General features: G+C 35.6%; 3 protein-coding genes across 4 annotated transcripts; all 3 read left to right on the forward strand.

Moving 5' to 3' along the window:
* The first annotated feature begins 258 nt into the window (after positions 1-258).
* Positions 259-801, forward strand: LOC132050749 (uncharacterized). The gene has a single exon (XM_059442114.1). The coding sequence runs from the start codon at positions 259-261 to the stop codon at positions 799-801; it is 543 nt and encodes a 180-aa protein (XP_059298097.1).
* A 1630-nt stretch (positions 802-2431) lies between these two features.
* On the forward strand, positions 2432-2917 carry LOC132050750 (uncharacterized). Its single transcript, XM_059442115.1, has one exon. The coding sequence runs from the start codon at positions 2432-2434 to the stop codon at positions 2915-2917; it is 486 nt and encodes a 161-aa protein (XP_059298098.1).
* A 10390-nt stretch (positions 2918-13307) lies between these two features.
* Positions 13308-17907, forward strand: LOC132049244 (putative pentatricopeptide repeat-containing protein At5g40405). Of its 2 annotated transcripts, none has more exons than XM_059439970.1 (2): positions 13308-14234; positions 16817-17907. In XM_059439970.1, the coding sequence occupies exons 1-2, from the start codon at positions 13980-13982 to the stop codon at positions 17642-17644; spliced, it is 1083 nt and encodes a 360-aa protein (XP_059295953.1). In that variant the 5' UTR covers positions 13308-13979; the 3' UTR covers positions 17645-17907. The 2 variants fall into 2 exon arrangements, with proteins under 2 accessions (XP_059295953.1, XP_059295952.1); XM_059439969.1 differs by lacking the exon at positions 13308-14234 and adding an exon at positions 15383-16277.
* Positions 17908-18391: the final 484 nt, after the last annotated feature.

Consider the following 18391-nt stretch of genomic DNA (forward strand, 5'->3'; position numbering starts at 1 on the left):
ACCTTAGCTCGAACTTTATTATAGTGGCTACGGTGGATGATGGTGGATTAAGGTCATATCCTCGAAGGGGACGGGGAGTGGGAGGTAGGAAGAGGGTTAAGGGCGGAAAGGGAGCCGCTAGGCTGAGAATTGGGTCTTGGAACATTGGCACCCTGACGAGGAAGTCTTTAGAGTTAGATAAGATTCTTGAGAAGAGGAAAATCAACATAGCATATGTCCAGGAGTCTAGATGGGTGGGAGATAGGGCTCGGCATGTAGATGGGTTTAAGTTATAGTTCTCAGGAGAAGAACGGAGTTAGCATTCTGGTTGACAGAGAGCTCCGTGATCTGGTAGTAGGGGTCAGGAGGGTGAGCGATAGGCTGATGATTATTAAAATAGTAGTTGGAGGGCATACTTTAAACGTGGTTAGTGCTTACGCACCGCAAGCGGGCCAGGATGAGGAGATCAAAAGGCGATTCTGGGAGGATTTGGACGAGGTTGTGAGGGGTTTTTCGCACTCAGAGAAGCTTTTTCTTGGTGGTAATTTCAATAGCCACATCGAGACGTCGGCTAGGGGATACGATGATGTGCATGGAGGCTTCGGGTTTGGGGATATGAATGAGAGAGGTACGACGCTGTTAGATTTCATGAGAGCTTTCGATTTGGTGATAGTGAACTCTAGTTTTCAGAAGAGGGAAGAGCACTTGGTCACCTTTCGGAGTACGAGGGCCAAGACACAAATTGATTACCTACTCTCCCGAAAGTGCGATAGACGCGGATTGCAAGGTTATCCTGAGCGAGACCCTCACGACCCAACATAGGCTCTTGGTTATGGATCTGGAGATAAAAAGGAAGAGGAGAAAGAGAGTTGTATCGGGTCAGCCTAAGATTAGGTGGGACGCTTTGAACAAGGTCAATGCCCATGAGCTGGGGGAGCGGTGAAGGGCGTTGGGAGCCTGGAGAAGTAGCAGGGATACGAGTATTATGTGGACTGCGACGGCTGCTAACATCAGGGAAGGGGCAAGAGAGGTGCTAGGGGTCTCGAAGGGTTACTCTGGCAAACACAAAGGGGACTGGTGGTGGAACGAAGAGGTACAAGGTAAAGTGAAAGATAAGAAAGCAGCGTATCTAAAGCTAGTAGAGAGCACAGACGATGAGGAGAAAAGGGCTAATAGGAAGCAGTATAAGAAGGCGAGGAAGAAGGCGAAGTTAGCGGTTATGGCGGCTAAGACTGCTGCTTTTAGACGCTTGTATGAAGAATTGGGGAAAAAAGGCGGGAACAAGAAGTTGTACAGGCTGGCCAAAGTGAGGGAGAGGAAGGCTCGGTACCTGGATCAAGTGAAGTGTATCAAAGACGAGGGAGAGGAAATTTTGGTGGAGGACACTCTTGAACGAAGAGGGGGACCAAAACATGGTATTAGGATAATTGGAGCTCTCAGAGAGCCGCCACGATTTTGGGTACTGCAAGCGGGTCAAGGTTGAAAAGGTCGAGAGGGTTATGCGGAATATGAGGATGGGGAGAGCGACCGGGCCAGATGAAATACCGATAGAATTTTGGAAGGATGCGGGTAGGGGAGGCTTGGAGTGGCTTACGCGATTGTTGAATGTTATTTTTAGGACATCGGAGATGCTTGAAGAGTGGAGATGGAGCACCATGATCTCGTTGTATAAAAACAAGGGGGATATCCAGAATGCGTAACAACTATAGGGGTATCAAGCTGTTGAGCCATACGATGAAATTTTGGGAGATAGTGGAAGCGAGGATGAGGAAGATAGTATCTATTTCAGAGAACCAGTTGGAATTCATGCCGGGGCGTTTGACTACAGAAGCTATTCACCTTGTGAGGAGGTTGGTGGAACAATATAGGGATAAGAAGACTGACTTGCACATGCTGTTTGTTGCTTTTGAGAAGGCTTACGACAAAGTCCTAAGAGAGGTCTTTGTAGAGATGTCTGGAAGCTAGAGGTATTCTTGTAGTATACAATAAAGCGATTAAGGACATGTAAGATGAAGCCAAGAACCGGGTGAAGACGGTTGGAAGTGACTCAGAATACTTCCTAATCACAATGGGTCTGCACCAGGGGTCCGCGCTTAGCTCGTTTTTGTTTACTTTGGCAATGGACGTACTGACAAGCCACATTCAAGGAGAGGTGTCGTGGTGCATGTTGTTTGCAGATGACATTGTGCTTATTGATGAGTCGCGGAGCAGTGTTAACGCGAGACTGGAGGTTTGGCGACAGACTCTAGAGTCGAAGGGTTTCAAGTTAAGCAGGACTAAGACAGAGTACTTAGAGTGCAAGTTCAGTGATGTGAGTCAGGTAGAGGACGAGGACGTGCAGCTGGATACTCATGTCATCCCGAAGAAAGAAAGTTTCAAGTACTTAGGATCGACCATCCAAGGGATTGGCGAGATTGACGACGATGTCACACATCGTATTGGAGCAGGATGGATGAAATGGAAGCTTGCATCAGGGGTGTTGTGCGATAAGAAAGTGCCGCCTATACTAAAGGGAAAGTTCTACAAAGTGGTGGTTAGACTGACTATATTGTATGGGACGGAATGCTGGCCAGTTAAGAAAGCTCATGTCCAGAAGATGAAGGTAGCAGAGATGCGGATGCTAATATGGATGTGCGGGCATACCAGGAGAGATAGGATTCGAAATGAAGTGATTCGGGACAAGATGGATGTGGCTTCTGTGGTGGATAAGATGCGGGAAGGGAGGTTGAGATGGTTCGGCCATATGCAATGGAGATGCGTTGATGCGCCAGTGACGAGGTGTGAGAGGATGGCAATGGTGGGCCTGAAGAGAGGGAGGGGTAGGCCCAAGAAGGCCTGGGGAGAGGTGATTCGGCAGGATATGACGCTACTTCAGCTTACCGAGGACATCACAGGTGATAGGAGGGGCTGGAGGTCGAGTATCAGGGTAGAGGGCTAGTGGGGGGCCGCGAGGTTTTCTTTCCCGTATTAGGAGTATTATTATCCTGCTTCTATATGTTAGGTCTTGTCTATCTTTGTTGTTTTATCATGACTTCCTTCCTCTTGTTATTTCTCATTTTCTCATTGCTTTGATTTGCTTGTCCGTATCTGACTCTTTTCCCTGGTTTTCCCTAGTTTTCGAGTCGGTCTTTCGGAAACTTGACCTCCCTACCTTCCAAGGTGGGGGTAAGGTCTGCGTACACTTTACCCTCTCCAGACCCCACATTGTGGGATTCAATTGGGTATGTTGTTGTTGTACACTAATAGTGTGAATAATTTCTTTTACATTATTAGTGTATATAATTTAAATATATATTATTTTAATCTAGTACCGCATGGAAATCTAGTACCGCATGGATATACCCTACATCTCCTTATATAGTTATATATGTTATCTCTATCTTCATGACATTGGACACTACCGCAATGCATGGACACTTGAATTGAGCATTACGCAAGTAAAAGTAAAATTGCTGCGAAATGACAACTTAATGATGATAACCAAGAACTTGTTTATCGTTCCAACATAAATGCCTTCAACTTAATTACATCATATCCTGATATGTTTTCTGGTAATAAAACATCTCAATGCTACATGTGTTGTCAAGAATCGAGCATGCGAGCATCCTGCGACACGTCACTACTAGAAACAAAGGTTTTTCCCACCGGCATTCAGTGGGAAATTTGTGCTATAGAAGATGATTTTCCCACCTCATTCCCACCAAACCAGCTCACTGAAAAAACGCATGGTATGTAGGAAACAAGTTCCCATTGAAACACTGGGAAACTTCCTAATTATTTCGTGTAAAAAAACTATTATTTAGGTTTTTCCAACCAAGATTCAGTAAGAAATAGCCACTGAACGTTTTTCAATGGGAAAATAGAGATTTTTTTTAATAGTGCGAAGTTTCTTTTCGTAGATAGACAAAAAATTATGGGAGGAAGCAAAGATTGGAAAGAATTACTCCTACAACAGCTTTTTGTTAGTTAAGGGAAGATAATAACTTCCACCAAGCTCGAAGTTTAAGATATGTTCACATTGGAATATCTAACTATTGATAGAGTATATTTTTTTTAACTTTATATTTTAACCTATTATCACATATTACACCTTATTTTTCAAGAGACAAGAAGGGTTACTCAGATGGTAAGCATTCTCCACTTCTAAAACCTGAACTTTGTGGGTTCGAGTCATCAGTGGACTGATGGAGCAAAAAGGAGAGCTCCTGGGAAAGGGGTAAAAAAAAACTTATTTTTCGACAAATCAATCTCACTTTTTATGAACAATTACGTATAGTTATCTTAAATGAGATTGTAAAAAATATTGAAACTATCACAGAAATACTTTATTTTCAATGACATTAACTTTAAGAATACTTCACCTAGTGTAGGTGTATTTCTGTGATCATTATATGGAGTTAAGTCGCACTTAATCTCAAGAAAATGTATCTGGACATATTTTGGTAAGAGATAATTTGAACTTTTTCTGATAATAAGCTCAAAAGAATAAAAATATTCTTTTTAAAAATCAGATTTGGATTATGCCTCACGTACAAAATCCACCATCCTTCCGGCCTATTTTTCATGTGCAAAAACTTACTCTCTTTTTCTATCTCTTTAATAGTCAATTAAAACACAATTCCTTGTATACTGAAAAAGAGAGCTTTGTCTAATCTTCGTGACCATGAGGAACACTTCTTCAAAGATGCTCTTTATTTTTTTCTAACAATTTTTTTTAGTGGTGTAAAAATTATTTTATACAGTGAGCATATAATTATGATTATACTGATTTAATATAAATATTGAGTACGAATAGTTATTTGTAGAGTGAGTCCATTTCTCGTGACATTTACAATAACATTATATTTTTCCTGTACGTTCTTTTTTTTTTTTTTTTTTTTCCATCAAATTTTCCCGGTGTTCAATGGATAAGAAAGCATGTAACTTTTGTTTCGCTTAGACCACGTTCTGTTTGCTTGGTCAGAAAAATGTGAGTATGGATGGTAGTAGTTTAATTATGTACTAGGAGTCAACCAAAACCGTATATGTTAACTAGGAGTCAACCAAAACCGTATATGTTCGGCCTAAAATTCAATGAACGGAACAAAACATTATTAAATTTAAGAACCAAATTCATTCATCAGTCCTCACCCTTGTCCTAAAATACAACCATTTTTGATAACAATTATTTGTTGGAAGATAAGCTAGTTAGATAGAATCATTAAAATAATAATAAAAAAATATATATATACTCCCTCCGTTTCAATATATGTGACCTCATTTGACTGAGCATGGAGTTTAAGAAAGAAGAGAAGACCTTTAAACTTGTGGTCCTAAATGAGTCACATATATTTTGTGTGGCTATATAAATCATTGCATAAATGTAAAGTGTTTCCAAATATAGAAAGTGGCATTCTTTTCGGCACGGACTAATAAAGAAATAGGTTCACATAAATTGAACAGATGGAGTACTATTACACCAAATCCTTGTTTCATTTTGTTCTTTATCTTTGTTCTAAATTTTACAATCAAGTACCCCGCCTTTATAACTAGTCGATGAGCTAGAACTTCTAGCCTAGAAGTCTTCACACTTTCATTTCGAGGTGACTCTTCGATTACTGCTGCAAAATTTAGAATTTTGTTCGTACTTTAAACAAAAGCTGAGAGAATCTGATTGGATAAAATAATAATGAATAAAGAATACTCCCTCTGTCCCAATTTATATAACATACTTTCCTTTTTAGTCTATTTCAAAAGTAAAAAATAATGTTACATTTCTATAATTAAAAATAACTTAACTTTAAAATCTCCTTTTACCTTAATGAAATGATTTACAGTCAGACAAATGTCTAAGATTTGTTCTAAACCACAAATTTCAAATCATCTTCAAAAGGGGCCTTAGACTATATTATGAAGGTAAATATTTATTTGCATCCAGTGTTTACTCCAAATCAATGCAACTTACTATATATATTCAAGTGATTAAATTAAATGAAGTGAAAATATACATTAGTTAACTATGGTTAAGTGATAAATATGTATATTTCAACATTCATTAGTTTGGTGTAACTACCCGATCGTACAATTGATATGGTATTATGGTATATATGTGTGTGCGTGTTTTAAAAATTGTTGAAATGTGTCTATGTTAGACTCTACCACTATTTTCAAATTCTTGATTAGCCTCTAAAATCCAAATAGTGTCACTCAATTCCAGCTACCAAGTAATCAGTTGGTGCAGCTACCAAGTTCATCATACAAAATATATCAGTCTCCAGTGCAAAAGCAAAGAAGATTTTAGGCTGAGTTGGAAGAGCTGGAAGAAGTAGAAGAAAAACTCGTTTGATCGCTTGTTCAAAAATGTCCAAATCTAAGAATCCTCAATCAAATCCAGGCCCATATTATCACTCATTCATTTCTTCCGCCTCCAACAATGTAATCTCCTCCGGTCTCTCCAAAGTTCTCACTTTTGCTGCCTAGTTCTCTCAATGGCAGCCTCAGTTGCGCCAAACGGGTGTGTCATGTGTGTGTGTGTATGCATGTATATATATATTTGTAATTTTTATTGTATATTGGTAATTTTGTATGGATATGTCTCAAGATATCCTTATGTTATTTCTTTCCTCCTGACATTGGACTCTACCGCAATGCATGGACACTATAATTTAGTTTTAAGCAAAAAGCAATCAATATTTACTGCGAAATGACAACTTAATGATGAAATCAAGAACTTCTTTATCATTCCAACATATATTTTTCCTTGAACTTACATCATATCCCTGTATGTTTTTCTGGTACCAAAACATCTCGAAGCTACATTTGTTACCAATGATTGAGCATCCTCAGACAAGTAGTTTCATTTCCTAGATAGACAAAATTTATGGCAGCAAGCAAAGATTGGAATAATAGATATAACAGCTTTCTGTGACATTAGCAATTTATTTAAGTGAGGGTTATAATAACTTCAACCAAGCTTAAAGTTTAAGATATGTTCACAATGGAATATTTAATTTATATTTTTTTTCAATATTATACTCCCTTTGTTTCAATTTACGTGAACCTATTACTATTTGGTGAGTCTACGAGGTGATTTTTTGAGCACGTTTGCCTTATACTTTTCCAAAATTGTTTGAATTATAAGTTATCATAACTTATAGTATTTTTTATGTAGTTTCTAAATATATAAATTTTATTTTTACAAACTTGAAAAATCTATGTCAAAATTGAGGGTCAAAGTTATAAAGTTTGACCCTCGTACTCCGAAAAGGTTCACATAAACTGAAATGAAGGGAGTATATTTTAACTTATTATAACAACTAATATGTCTTGTTTTTAAGGTTATAAATCTCATTTTTTTGAACGATTACCTATAAAATTATTTTCTGCTGTTAATTCGTTAAGTTTAAACTCGTTCACATATCTGTCACAATGGATTAGAGAGCAACATTTGTTTCGTTTAGACCAAATTCTGTTTGCTTGGTCAGAAATTTGTGACGTTCTAGGAATTTGATAATGTACTCAGAGTCAACCAAAACCGTAATTTTTCGCCCAAACATTCGATGAATGTAACTAAACACTGTTAAAGTTGAGAACCAATTAATTTCATTCATCAATCGTCACCCTTGTCCTAAAATACCACCATTTTGGATAACAATTATATATGGGGAGTTTGGTTCTTCATTGTTATGTATGACATAATGTTATTTTACCATATACGTTAAGAAAATAGATATTATATCTAACTCAATCCCGAAAAGCTAATTTAAGAGGTGAGCATTTCCCAAGATCATATAAAGAAGTTCGCTTTCCTTATCCACGGATGTGAGGTCTTCGAATGCTCACCTCTTGAGCTAGCTTTCGATGTTGGGTTAGGCCCAAGGTTCATTTTCTTAACATGATATCAGGTTCATCCCAATTTATATTTTACTTGATGTTGATTGCCCCCCCCCCCCCCAAAAAAAAACCCCAATATTGTCCATGCTCCACATGTTCAAATCCTAAGCGTACAGAAGATCGTGTTGAGTTACCACATTAGGTTCACGGTCCATTATCTTAACAATATTCTTATTTCGTTTTGTCCTTTATCACATTTTCCAAATTTTCAGATCCTCGTGTATGAAGTTAGGTCTCAAGTCTCAACAGAGTGCAACTTCAAATCTTCAAGAAGAAGTACCAGCAACAATAGATGTAGTCTGAAGTTTATTCAAATTGGCTAAATTTTAAATAGTTTTTTAAAAACTGAATATATTTTAAATTGGGCTGCAACAAGCGGCTACATGATTTCACTTCTTCCATTTTAGGACCCTAAAACTAGTAAACACGACAATATTACTCCAATTAAGACTTAATCCGACTTCCAACCCTGTACATTTGGGCTGAGAAATAATTTTAGCCCATTGGGCGAATTCTACTAGCTCAACATTGAAGTCCAAGTTATGTATGGTTACTTCTAGGATTTAAGTTATGTAAAATTTTCACAAATAGCTATCTTTTAGCTACTTCTAACAAGTTATAACTATAAGTTTATTATATCCCGTCACATAAATATAGCTAAAATATAGACTAAATACACGGAATTGTTGAGCAAATAATGTTATTTAAGGGAGAAAAAAATCTTTTTCAAATAAATAGAAATCGTTTTTTAATGTTCCATAATCTTATTCTCTTCCATATCTAATCACATATCTCATTCAACATCTAATCATTCACATAAAATTTGAATTCAAAAACTCTCTTCATATTTTTTCCCAAAATATAACTAAAAAAAATCTCTTTTTAATGTTCCATAAATCATGCAAAGCTTGATTTGTTCATCAACTGAATTACACGTTTTACCATGTAATTGCAACTTTTATATTTTTCAACTTTTTAGTTGTTTTTCATAAATATTTTGGCTATATTTTTAATTGTATTTCGATTATTATATTCAATATTACTTATTATGGTTTCTGTTGACTATATTTAAGATATATTTTTCATATATTTTGACTATATTTAGAAAAATTTCAGAAAAAAAAAGTTGTGGTGAAAACGTTGCTATCTCAATTATGAACTCAATTATGACTATATTTTGGCTATATTTTTTTAATTATATTTTGATTAATATGTTCAATATTACTTATTATGGTTTCTGTTGACTATATTTCATATACATTTTTCATATATTTTGACTATATTTAGAAAAATTTCAGAAAAATAAAAAAAATAAAAAAGTTGTAGTGAAAACGTTGTTACCTCAATTATGAACTCAACTTGAATTTGATATTTCAACAGATGAATTCAAATATATATTTGTCGTTTAAAACGCAAAAATAACAGAGAATCTTACATATTTTAGGAAATAGAGTTGAATTTTGGGGGTAAAATGTTGAAATTAATGAGAAGTTAATATAGAGTAAAAAAAGGAAGTGAAAGAAATCAGAAACTGATTTGAAAAGCACGAAATTAGGGGAGATGGGGAGTTAGAAACGTGTATATTTAGGAAAAGGGGGGAGAGAGAAAGTGTGAAGCTAAAAAATAGGGGTGTGGGGAGTGGTAAGTTAATTGGTAGAAAAGTGGGTAGCTATAAGTGGTAAAAATATAATATTATAGCTACTAAACTTAATTATTAAAAAGTATAGTTATGTTCCATAAATAAGTAACATAGTAAGCTATGCCAAGTAAAAATTACATAAGTTATATACCTTAATCTTAATATATCCCTATAATTTAATAGTAAGTACAGTAAGTTAGTTACGGTTTTTATATAATTGTTAATTAATGTCTATTAAAATTTCTTACCTGATGTTGAGAAAATATTAAAAGTGTGCTCCCTCTAACAATTTAAGCTTTTAAATGAGATAGTCACACACTTCAATATGGTATTAGAGTCACGCTCATCTCAATTCATTGTTTACTTGATATTGGACCCTCATCTTGTATTGTCCACGCTCCAAATGTCCAGTCCTGGGGGAGTGGGGGGGAGCTGTTGATTCTCCCACATCTGTTGTGGGATTGGTGTTTGGCCTCCTTATAATCGAAAATAATGTGTTAGCTGGGGTTAGTTAGCCTCAAATTCATTCTTTATACGATATCGTAGCATAAAGGTTTGGATCGAATTTCATTGCCACCCATAATAAAATAAAATAAAGTTTCACATGCTTGGTCCATTAAAAAAAATAAAAAAAATCAAGCCCGCACGCGAAGGGCTTGTTAAGAATATAATTATATTATGCCAATGATGGATATTAATATCCAAAAGTGGACTCTGGCTCCTAAGGTTGTCTGGGTTTTATGCCTGAATCTTCTATATCACCATTGAAGCCTTTTCAGTTGAAAATCTCATTCCTTAATTAAGCGTATAAACAGTGGATATACAAACTTAGATATACTGTATACTCTTTCGGTACATATTATATTATACTTTTAGTTTGGACACACTTCTTAAAAAAATCATTCAGTCTAAAAAATAAGAGGTATTTTTCACTAAATTACCGTTAATCAAAATTTGCATCTTTCTATATTGACATAATGGTTATTGTATTGTGATTTATTAGATGAATAAACTTAGAAGTTAACGAACCATTAGAAGCATACATATGATCTTTTGGTTATCTAAAGTTCCTCATCTAATATAAGAGTAAAATTTGAAGAAAAAAATACTTTTTTATTATATAAAAATCATTTGTTTTGAAATAAATTTTAAAAAAAAAATCATATAATATGAACGGGAGGGAGAAGTTTATACCGTATATATGTGTGCGTATATTAAAAAGGAAATTTTACATGGCATAGCTAAATTCTAAGAGGTATTTATGGTATAACTACTATTTAATTTAATTACATTTCGTAACTACAATGAATTTCAATTTTTATTTCGTAGCTATATGCGGTTTTATATATGTATTTGAATGTATTTGGTTTTGAACGAGTTATATGCAGCTGTATTCTGGAGTGTCTTGTATCCTTAAATGATGTAGCGTTTTGTATACACTATGTATATCGAGTTAAATAGTTATATTACATTAAATTTTTGTGTAATCAATTTGATATAAGTAATTAGTATCAAATTCTTATACATTCAAATACATCAAAAAATATAGGGGAAATCTCAATAATGTACAATCTAGCATACAAAATTAAATGTGCTAAGCCATATTTTTAAATTACACCCCGTATAGCCACTTTTTTACAATATACAATATTATACATCTAGAGTAGACAATGTATCAACCTTGTATAAAAGTGTATAATAATGTATAGAGTGTACAATAACGTCTAAGAGGTGTTTATATCCCGTAAAAATTCAATTGTATACAACAATATACAAAAAAAAATCAATTGTAGTGAGCATACAAATTTACAACAGGCTTTTGAAGTGAGGCTACAAATTGGGCCATTTCGGGTAACTTTACAAACATGGGCTATTTCAGGTAATTATGTTTCCTAAATAATCATAGAGGGTTATTTTCCCAAAAATATATGTATATGAATGTATATTTGCTTTGAATGAGTTACATGAAGGTGTATTTGAATTATTGCTTTGGACAACGTACTGCAATGGTTGAATACATATGTATTTGTATTTATATACATATGTATATGTACTGCAATTATATACATTTATATACACTCATGTATTTGACTATATTTACCTTTACTATAATTATGACTGTATGTTTGCCAAATTAGTTAAATTTTTTATTTTATTTGCTGTTTGTTTCATTTATATGCATATGTATATCAGTACATGGTTAAACAGTGTATTCAAATACATTCAAATATACGCGGAGATATACCTAAAAACTAGCTATGAATTGTAAATATGGAAATACTAGCTACGGTTTGTTAGAAGCAGCTAAATTGTAGTTATTTGTGTAAGTTACTTTTTTAAAAATGGGAAACGGGTCAAATATACCCCTCTACTTTGTTTTATTAACTAACTATGCCCTCCGTTAGCGAAAGTGAACAAAAATACCCCTGCCATCTATAAAGTTCACAATTATACTCCTATTTGGATGGAAACCCCGAAATCATCTTAAATTACCCGATTTCAACAAAATTACCCACTTCATTTGTTGACCCGCCCCGACCCGCCTATCATCATCATCTTCATCAAGCTTCTTTCATGGAGAAAAAAGGAAAGAAGCAAAAACACATTTGATTAGTTGTATAATGAGATTAGTTGAGGAATGAGATCAATTTCTTTGTGGTTGTATAATGCCAGAGTTTACAACATGGGCAATGGACGTTTCCAGTTTTAATGACTTCTACAACTCCCACAACTACACATTTAATTTATGGAGCACAATTTATAAGATCAGCAAAACGCAAATTTAATGCGCACCATTCTACTAGGAATTGAACAAGTACTGATCAACCAGCTTCATACATTTAGTTTCAACGAGTATTTATTTCATAAATTCCAGTAAGCACGTGATTCCTAAAAGCCAATTTTACAGGCAGCTGAGCGAATATCCAGATTCTTGTTGATAAAAATTTACAAAAGATATTCACAAGCGGCTGAAGTTCTTCTTGATTGCCTTTAAATAAACCATAAGTATGAGTAAACACTTTTATTTAGATACAAGCAAACAACTGCATGATTGAAAAGTACCAGTTTGGTACCAAAAGAATCAGCTTTAGCCACCCCCATAACAAAAAAATACGTTGATTAGCTTACTTTGCTCAAAAGCTCAATTTTTTCATTAAAAAGCTCTTCTTCAACAAGAATTAGTCTACCATATTAGTTGAGGAATGAAATTAATTTCATTATACATTTATACTTGTAGAATGCCAGAGTTTAAATTGATCTTAGGCTTATCTCGTGGTTATTCTTAAATCACAAGTTCCACAATTAAGCATTTGATTTTTGGGTACCACAATTATTCAAATGGATTTTGTGGTTTATCAAGGTAAGAGTTTTAAAGGTGAAATGGATTTTGTGGTTTATCATTTGGGTGTGTGTTTTTGCTTCTTTCTTTTTTTATCCATGAAAGAAACTTGATGATGATAAGAGTCGGGGCGGGTCAACAAGAATGTGAGTAATTTTTTGAAATTGGGTAATTTAAGAGGATTTTAATTTCCATTCAAATAAAGGTATAAGTGTAACATTATGCTGCTAGAATATTTTTTATTTACTTTAGCTAATAAAATAAAAGAGAGATGATATTGACCCTTTTCCTTTAAAAAATGTTGATAGGTGTATAAGTTGGCTCTATCCACTAATTTCAAATTCTTGATTAGCCTCCAAAAAAGTGTCACTCAGTTCCAATAATCAGTTGCTGCAACTACCAAGTTTATTATCCTACAATACATCAATCTCCATTGTAAAAGAAAATACTCCGTTGTTAAAATTTTAAGCAAGTTTGAAGAGCTGGAAGAAGTTGAAGAAAAACTCGTTTCACTTGTTCAAAAATGTCCAAATCTAAGAATCCTCAATCAAATCCATGCCACTATAATAACTCATTCATTTCTTCCACTTCCAACAATCTCTTTCATTCTCTCCAAAGTTCTCACTTTTGCAGCACTTTCACCCAATGGCAACCTCAATTACGCCAAACGCGTCCTTACACAAATCTCAAACCCTGGTATATTTTCTTATAATTCACTCATTAGAGGTTTTCTTGAATCACAAGTGCAATCTCATGAACCCCTTTTCATTTTCAAGAAATTGCTGAGGAAAAATTACCCGAAAGCGAATACTTTTACTTTTGCATTTGTTTTGAAGTCGTGTTCGATTTTGACTGCGTTTAATGAGGGACAACAGGTGCATAAACATGTTGTGCAATCTGGATTTGGAGCGAGCCCATTTGTTCAGACTTCGTTGTTGAATTTATACGCGAAATGTGAGGAAATTGGATTTGCAGAGAAGGTGTTCGATGAAATTCCTGAGAGAAATCTGGTTGCTTGGAGCGCAATGATTAGTGGGTATTCGAGATTAGGGATGGTTAATGAGTGTTTTAGTTTGTTTAGGGAAATGCAGAAGACGGGTGTTTTGCCCGATAAGGTGACGATGGTTAGTGTGATTTCGGGGCGGTGCTATGTCTGGGGCATTAGATTTGGGAGGTGGGTGCATCGCAGATATTGATAAGAGATCGATTGAGAATGATCTTGAGCTTAGTACCGCGCTTGTTAATATGTATGCAAAGTGTGGGTTCATTGAGAAGGCGATAGAAGTATTCGAAGCAATGCCTGTTAAAGATGCAAAGGCTTGGAGCTCAATGATAGTTGGCTTGGCAGTAAATGGGCTCGCTGAATGTGCACTTGTGACCTTTTCCAGGATGAACAAAGCTGAGGTAATGCAATTATTATGAACAATGCTGTAAGATGCAATTTTTCATACGAAATCATTTAAAAGTTATCGTCTTGATGCACATAAAACATTAAGGGGTCGTTTGGTTGCTGGTTAGGAAGTAAATTATTCATGTAGTAAAACCATTATAGTTTGGTAGTATTTTAGTTGCTATGAATAAAATTCAGCACACTAAGTACGGTGTTTGGTTATCAGTTGACAATCCCGCATAACTTTTAAATACAAGTTATGCAAGACAGAAGAGGGAATAACTAATACATGAATGACTAGATCCTGCATTACTCTAACCAGCAATCAAACTACCCCTAAAAGAGTGCATGACTCTGTTCTTATTAGGCTTAAGTGTTGAATGTTTTCGGAAAAATCAGATGAATTGAGTTGTAGTATTTTATCTATTTATCTGTAATCTATAATTGGAGGGTAAAACTTTGTTGTATTGACTATTAGCGGCTTAATAATCCATTTTGAAATTTTCTTTTGGGGTTTAGTATGCATAACTTTGGTAATTCCTTAACAAGTGTATGCTGGGTCCAGCATAACTTTGGTAATTCCTTAACAAGTGTATGCTGGGTCCGGCATACACGCGACCCAAACCTTGCCTTGGTTTATCAAGGTAAGAGTTTTAAAGGTGAAATGGATTTTGGGGTTTATCATTTGGGTGTGTGTTTTTGCTTCTTTCTTTTTTTATCCATGAAAGAAGCTTGATGATGATAGGCAGGTCGGGGCGGGTCAACAAAGAATGTGAGTAATTTTTTTGAAATTGGGTAATTTAAGAGGATTTGGGGGTTTTCATTCAAATAGGGGTATAAGTGTGAACTTTATAAACAGTAGAGATATTTTTGTTTACTTTCACTAACGAGGATAAAGTTAGCTAATAAAACAAAGTAGAGAAGTATATTTGACCCTTTTCCATTTAAAAATTGTTGATAGGTGTATAAGTTGGCTCTACCCGCTAATTTCAAATTCTTGATTAGCCTCCAAAAAAGTGTCACTCAGTTCCAATAATCAGTTGCTGCAACTACCAAGTTTATCCTACAATACATCAATCTCCATTGTAAAAGAAAGGCAATACTCCGTTGTTAAGATTTTAAGCAAGTTAGAAGAGCTGGAAGAAGTAGAAGAAAGACTCGTTTCACTCATTCAAAAATGTCCAAATTTAAGAATCCTCAATCAAATCCATGCCACTATAATAACTCATTCATTTCTTCCACTTCCAACAATCTCTTTCATTCTCTCCAAAGTTCTCACTTTTGCAGCACTTTCACCCAATGGCAGCCTCAATTACGCCAAACGCGTCCTTACACAAATCCCAAACCCTGGTATATTTTCTTATAATTCACTCATTAGAGGTTTTCTTGAATCACAAGTCCAATCTAACGAACCCCTTTTCATTTTCAAGAAATTGCTGAGGAAAAATTACCCGAAAGCGAATACTTTTACTTTTGCCTTTGTTTTAAAGTCGTGTTCGATTTTGACTGCGTTTAATGAGGGACAACAAGTGCATAAACATGTTGTGCAATCTGGATTTGGAGCGAGCCCATTTGTTCAGACTTCGTTGTTGAATTTATACGCGAAATGTGAGGAAATTGGGTTTGCAGAGAAGGTGTTCGATGAAATTCCTGAGAGAAATGTGGTTGCCTGGAGCGCCATGATTAGTGGGTATTCGAGATTAGGGATGGTTAATGAGTGTTTTAGTTTGTTTAGGGAAATGCAGAAGACGGGTGTTTTGCCCGATAAGGTGACGATGGTGAGTGTGATTTCGGCGTGTGCTATGTCTGGGGCATTAGATTTGGGGAGGTGGGTGCACGCGTATATTGATAAGAGATCGATTGAGAATGATCTTGAGGTTAGTACTGCGCTTGTTAATATGTATGCAAAGTGTGGGTTCATTGAGAAGGCGATAGAAGTATTCGAAGCGATGCCTGTTAAAGATGCAAAGGCTTGGAGCTCAATGATAGTTGGCTTGGCAGTAAATGGGCTCGCTGAATATGCACTTGTGACCTTTTCCAGGATGAACAAAGCTGAGGTAATGCAATTATTTTGAATAATGCTGTAAGATGCAATTTTATTAAACAATATTGTATAAAAGCTACCATCTTGATACACAGAGAGCATTAAGGGGTCGTTTTGGTTGTTGGTTAGGAAGGAAATTATTCATGTATTAAAACTAGCATAGTTAATAACATGTTTATTAGCTTTTTAGTTGCTTTGTAGAAAATTCAGCACACCAAAATACGATGTTTTGTTATTAGTTTTCAATCCCGCATAACTAATACATATATAAGTTATGAGGGAATCTATGCATTATTTTATGCAGGGTAAAAGATGGAATACCTAATACATGAATAACTAAATCCTGCATAACTCTAACCAGCAACCAAACGACCGCTAAAAGAGTGCATGAATTTGTTCTTATTTGGCTTGGTGTTGAATGTTTGTGTAAAAATCAGATGAATTGAATTGTAGTATCATAATTTTTACTATAATCTATCATTGCATGGTGAAACTTCAATGTAATGACTGTTAGCAGCTTCTCTATAATATTTTCTTACAATTTTCTTTCAGGTGGAACCTAACCATGTGACACTAGTTGGGGTGTTTATGGCATGTGCTCATAGTGGACTAGTTTCTGAAGGGAAAAGGTATTGGGCAAGCATGATTGATTCCGGGATTGAGCCATCTTTAGAGCACTATGGCTGCATGGTAGATCTATTGTGCCGTTCAAACTTAATTGATGAAGCTTATTCATTTGTCGAAGCCATGCCACTTGCCCTGTGTCCAGCAATATTGCGTACATTACTTGTTGGGTGCAAAAAGAACAAGATCTTGGACAAAGGCGAAATTCTCGGTCAGCAACTCATTGAATTAGAGCCCTGCAATGCAGAGAACTATATCCTACTCTCTAGTCTGTATGCATCAGTATCAGACTGGGAGAATATGCGGCACGTGAGGAAACAGATGAAAGACAAAGGTATTAAGGCTCTGCCAGGATGCAGTTCCATTGAAGTCGACGGTTTTGTGCACGAGTTTGTGATGGGTGATTGGTCACATCCTGAAGCAGAGGAGATCAAGGAGGTCCTCAGAGATATATCTCAAAGGGTACATTTGGAAGGTCATGAACCTTGGATTGCTACTATACTGCACAATGTGAGTGATGAAGAGAAGGAGATTGCACTTTGTGAGCATAGCGAAAGGTTAGCTATTGCTTTTGGCCTTTTGAAGACAAAAGCACCAACAGTGATTAGGATAGCGAAGAACCTTAGGGTCTGTAGGGATTGCCATGAAGTGACAAAGATAATTAGTAGATTATACAACAGAGAGATAATTGTTAGGGACAGAGTTAGGTTCCACAGATTTGTAAACGGGGCTTGTTCTTGCAGAGATTTTTGGTAAATATTATTCTATGGACAATTTATTGCAAAGACCCTACTTATAGAGCTGTCACTTTTTTCCCTTTGGTTTTGGAGTGGGGAGGAGGGGGTTGAGACTTGTGACAAGAGAGTAAAGCCAGAGAACTATGTTACTCGGACTCTTCAAAAATGTCGACTAGTGCATGTCAGATTCTCCAAAAGTAATGCATTTTTGGAGGATCGTGGACTTCATACTGATCAACTGCACCACCACTGTTCAACATATCCTGTAATCCTTGATTAGCAATTTCCTGCTAAATAAGGAATTATTTACTATCTCACTAAGATGTTTTTTTGCTTAATAAGTTAAACGCAAAGAAATTCACAACTCACCTTGAAGTTCCAAGTAGGTAAACAGGTAAATGGTGATAGTGTGAGCCCAAGATATGAGAAGAATGTTGGGTTGGGCTCTTCTCAATTTTAGTCCAAAATGTTTTACTCTTCCCGTGTATTACAGTTAAAGCCAAAGCCTATTATAGTTTCTACCGGTTCTGTCTTTCCAGCCAGAGCCCAACATGGTTAAAACTCACAAATAACCACTTTTGGCTCTTTCTTGAGTAAAAATTCACAAAGTAGCCACTTTTCAGCATCAGTAATTGAAATAGCGATTGTTGTGGAATTTCAAAATCGCTATTTCAAATTTCATAGTGAAACTCCAAGGATAACTATGAAATTTCAAACTCCATTACAGTAGATATTTTTCAAAGCCGAAAAGCGGTTAGTGGATATT

This window comes from Lycium ferocissimum, chromosome 3 (assembly GCF_029784015.1).
Source record: "Lycium ferocissimum isolate CSIRO_LF1 chromosome 3, AGI_CSIRO_Lferr_CH_V1, whole genome shotgun sequence".
Classification (NCBI taxonomy): Eukaryota; Viridiplantae; Streptophyta; class Magnoliopsida; order Solanales; family Solanaceae; genus Lycium; species Lycium ferocissimum.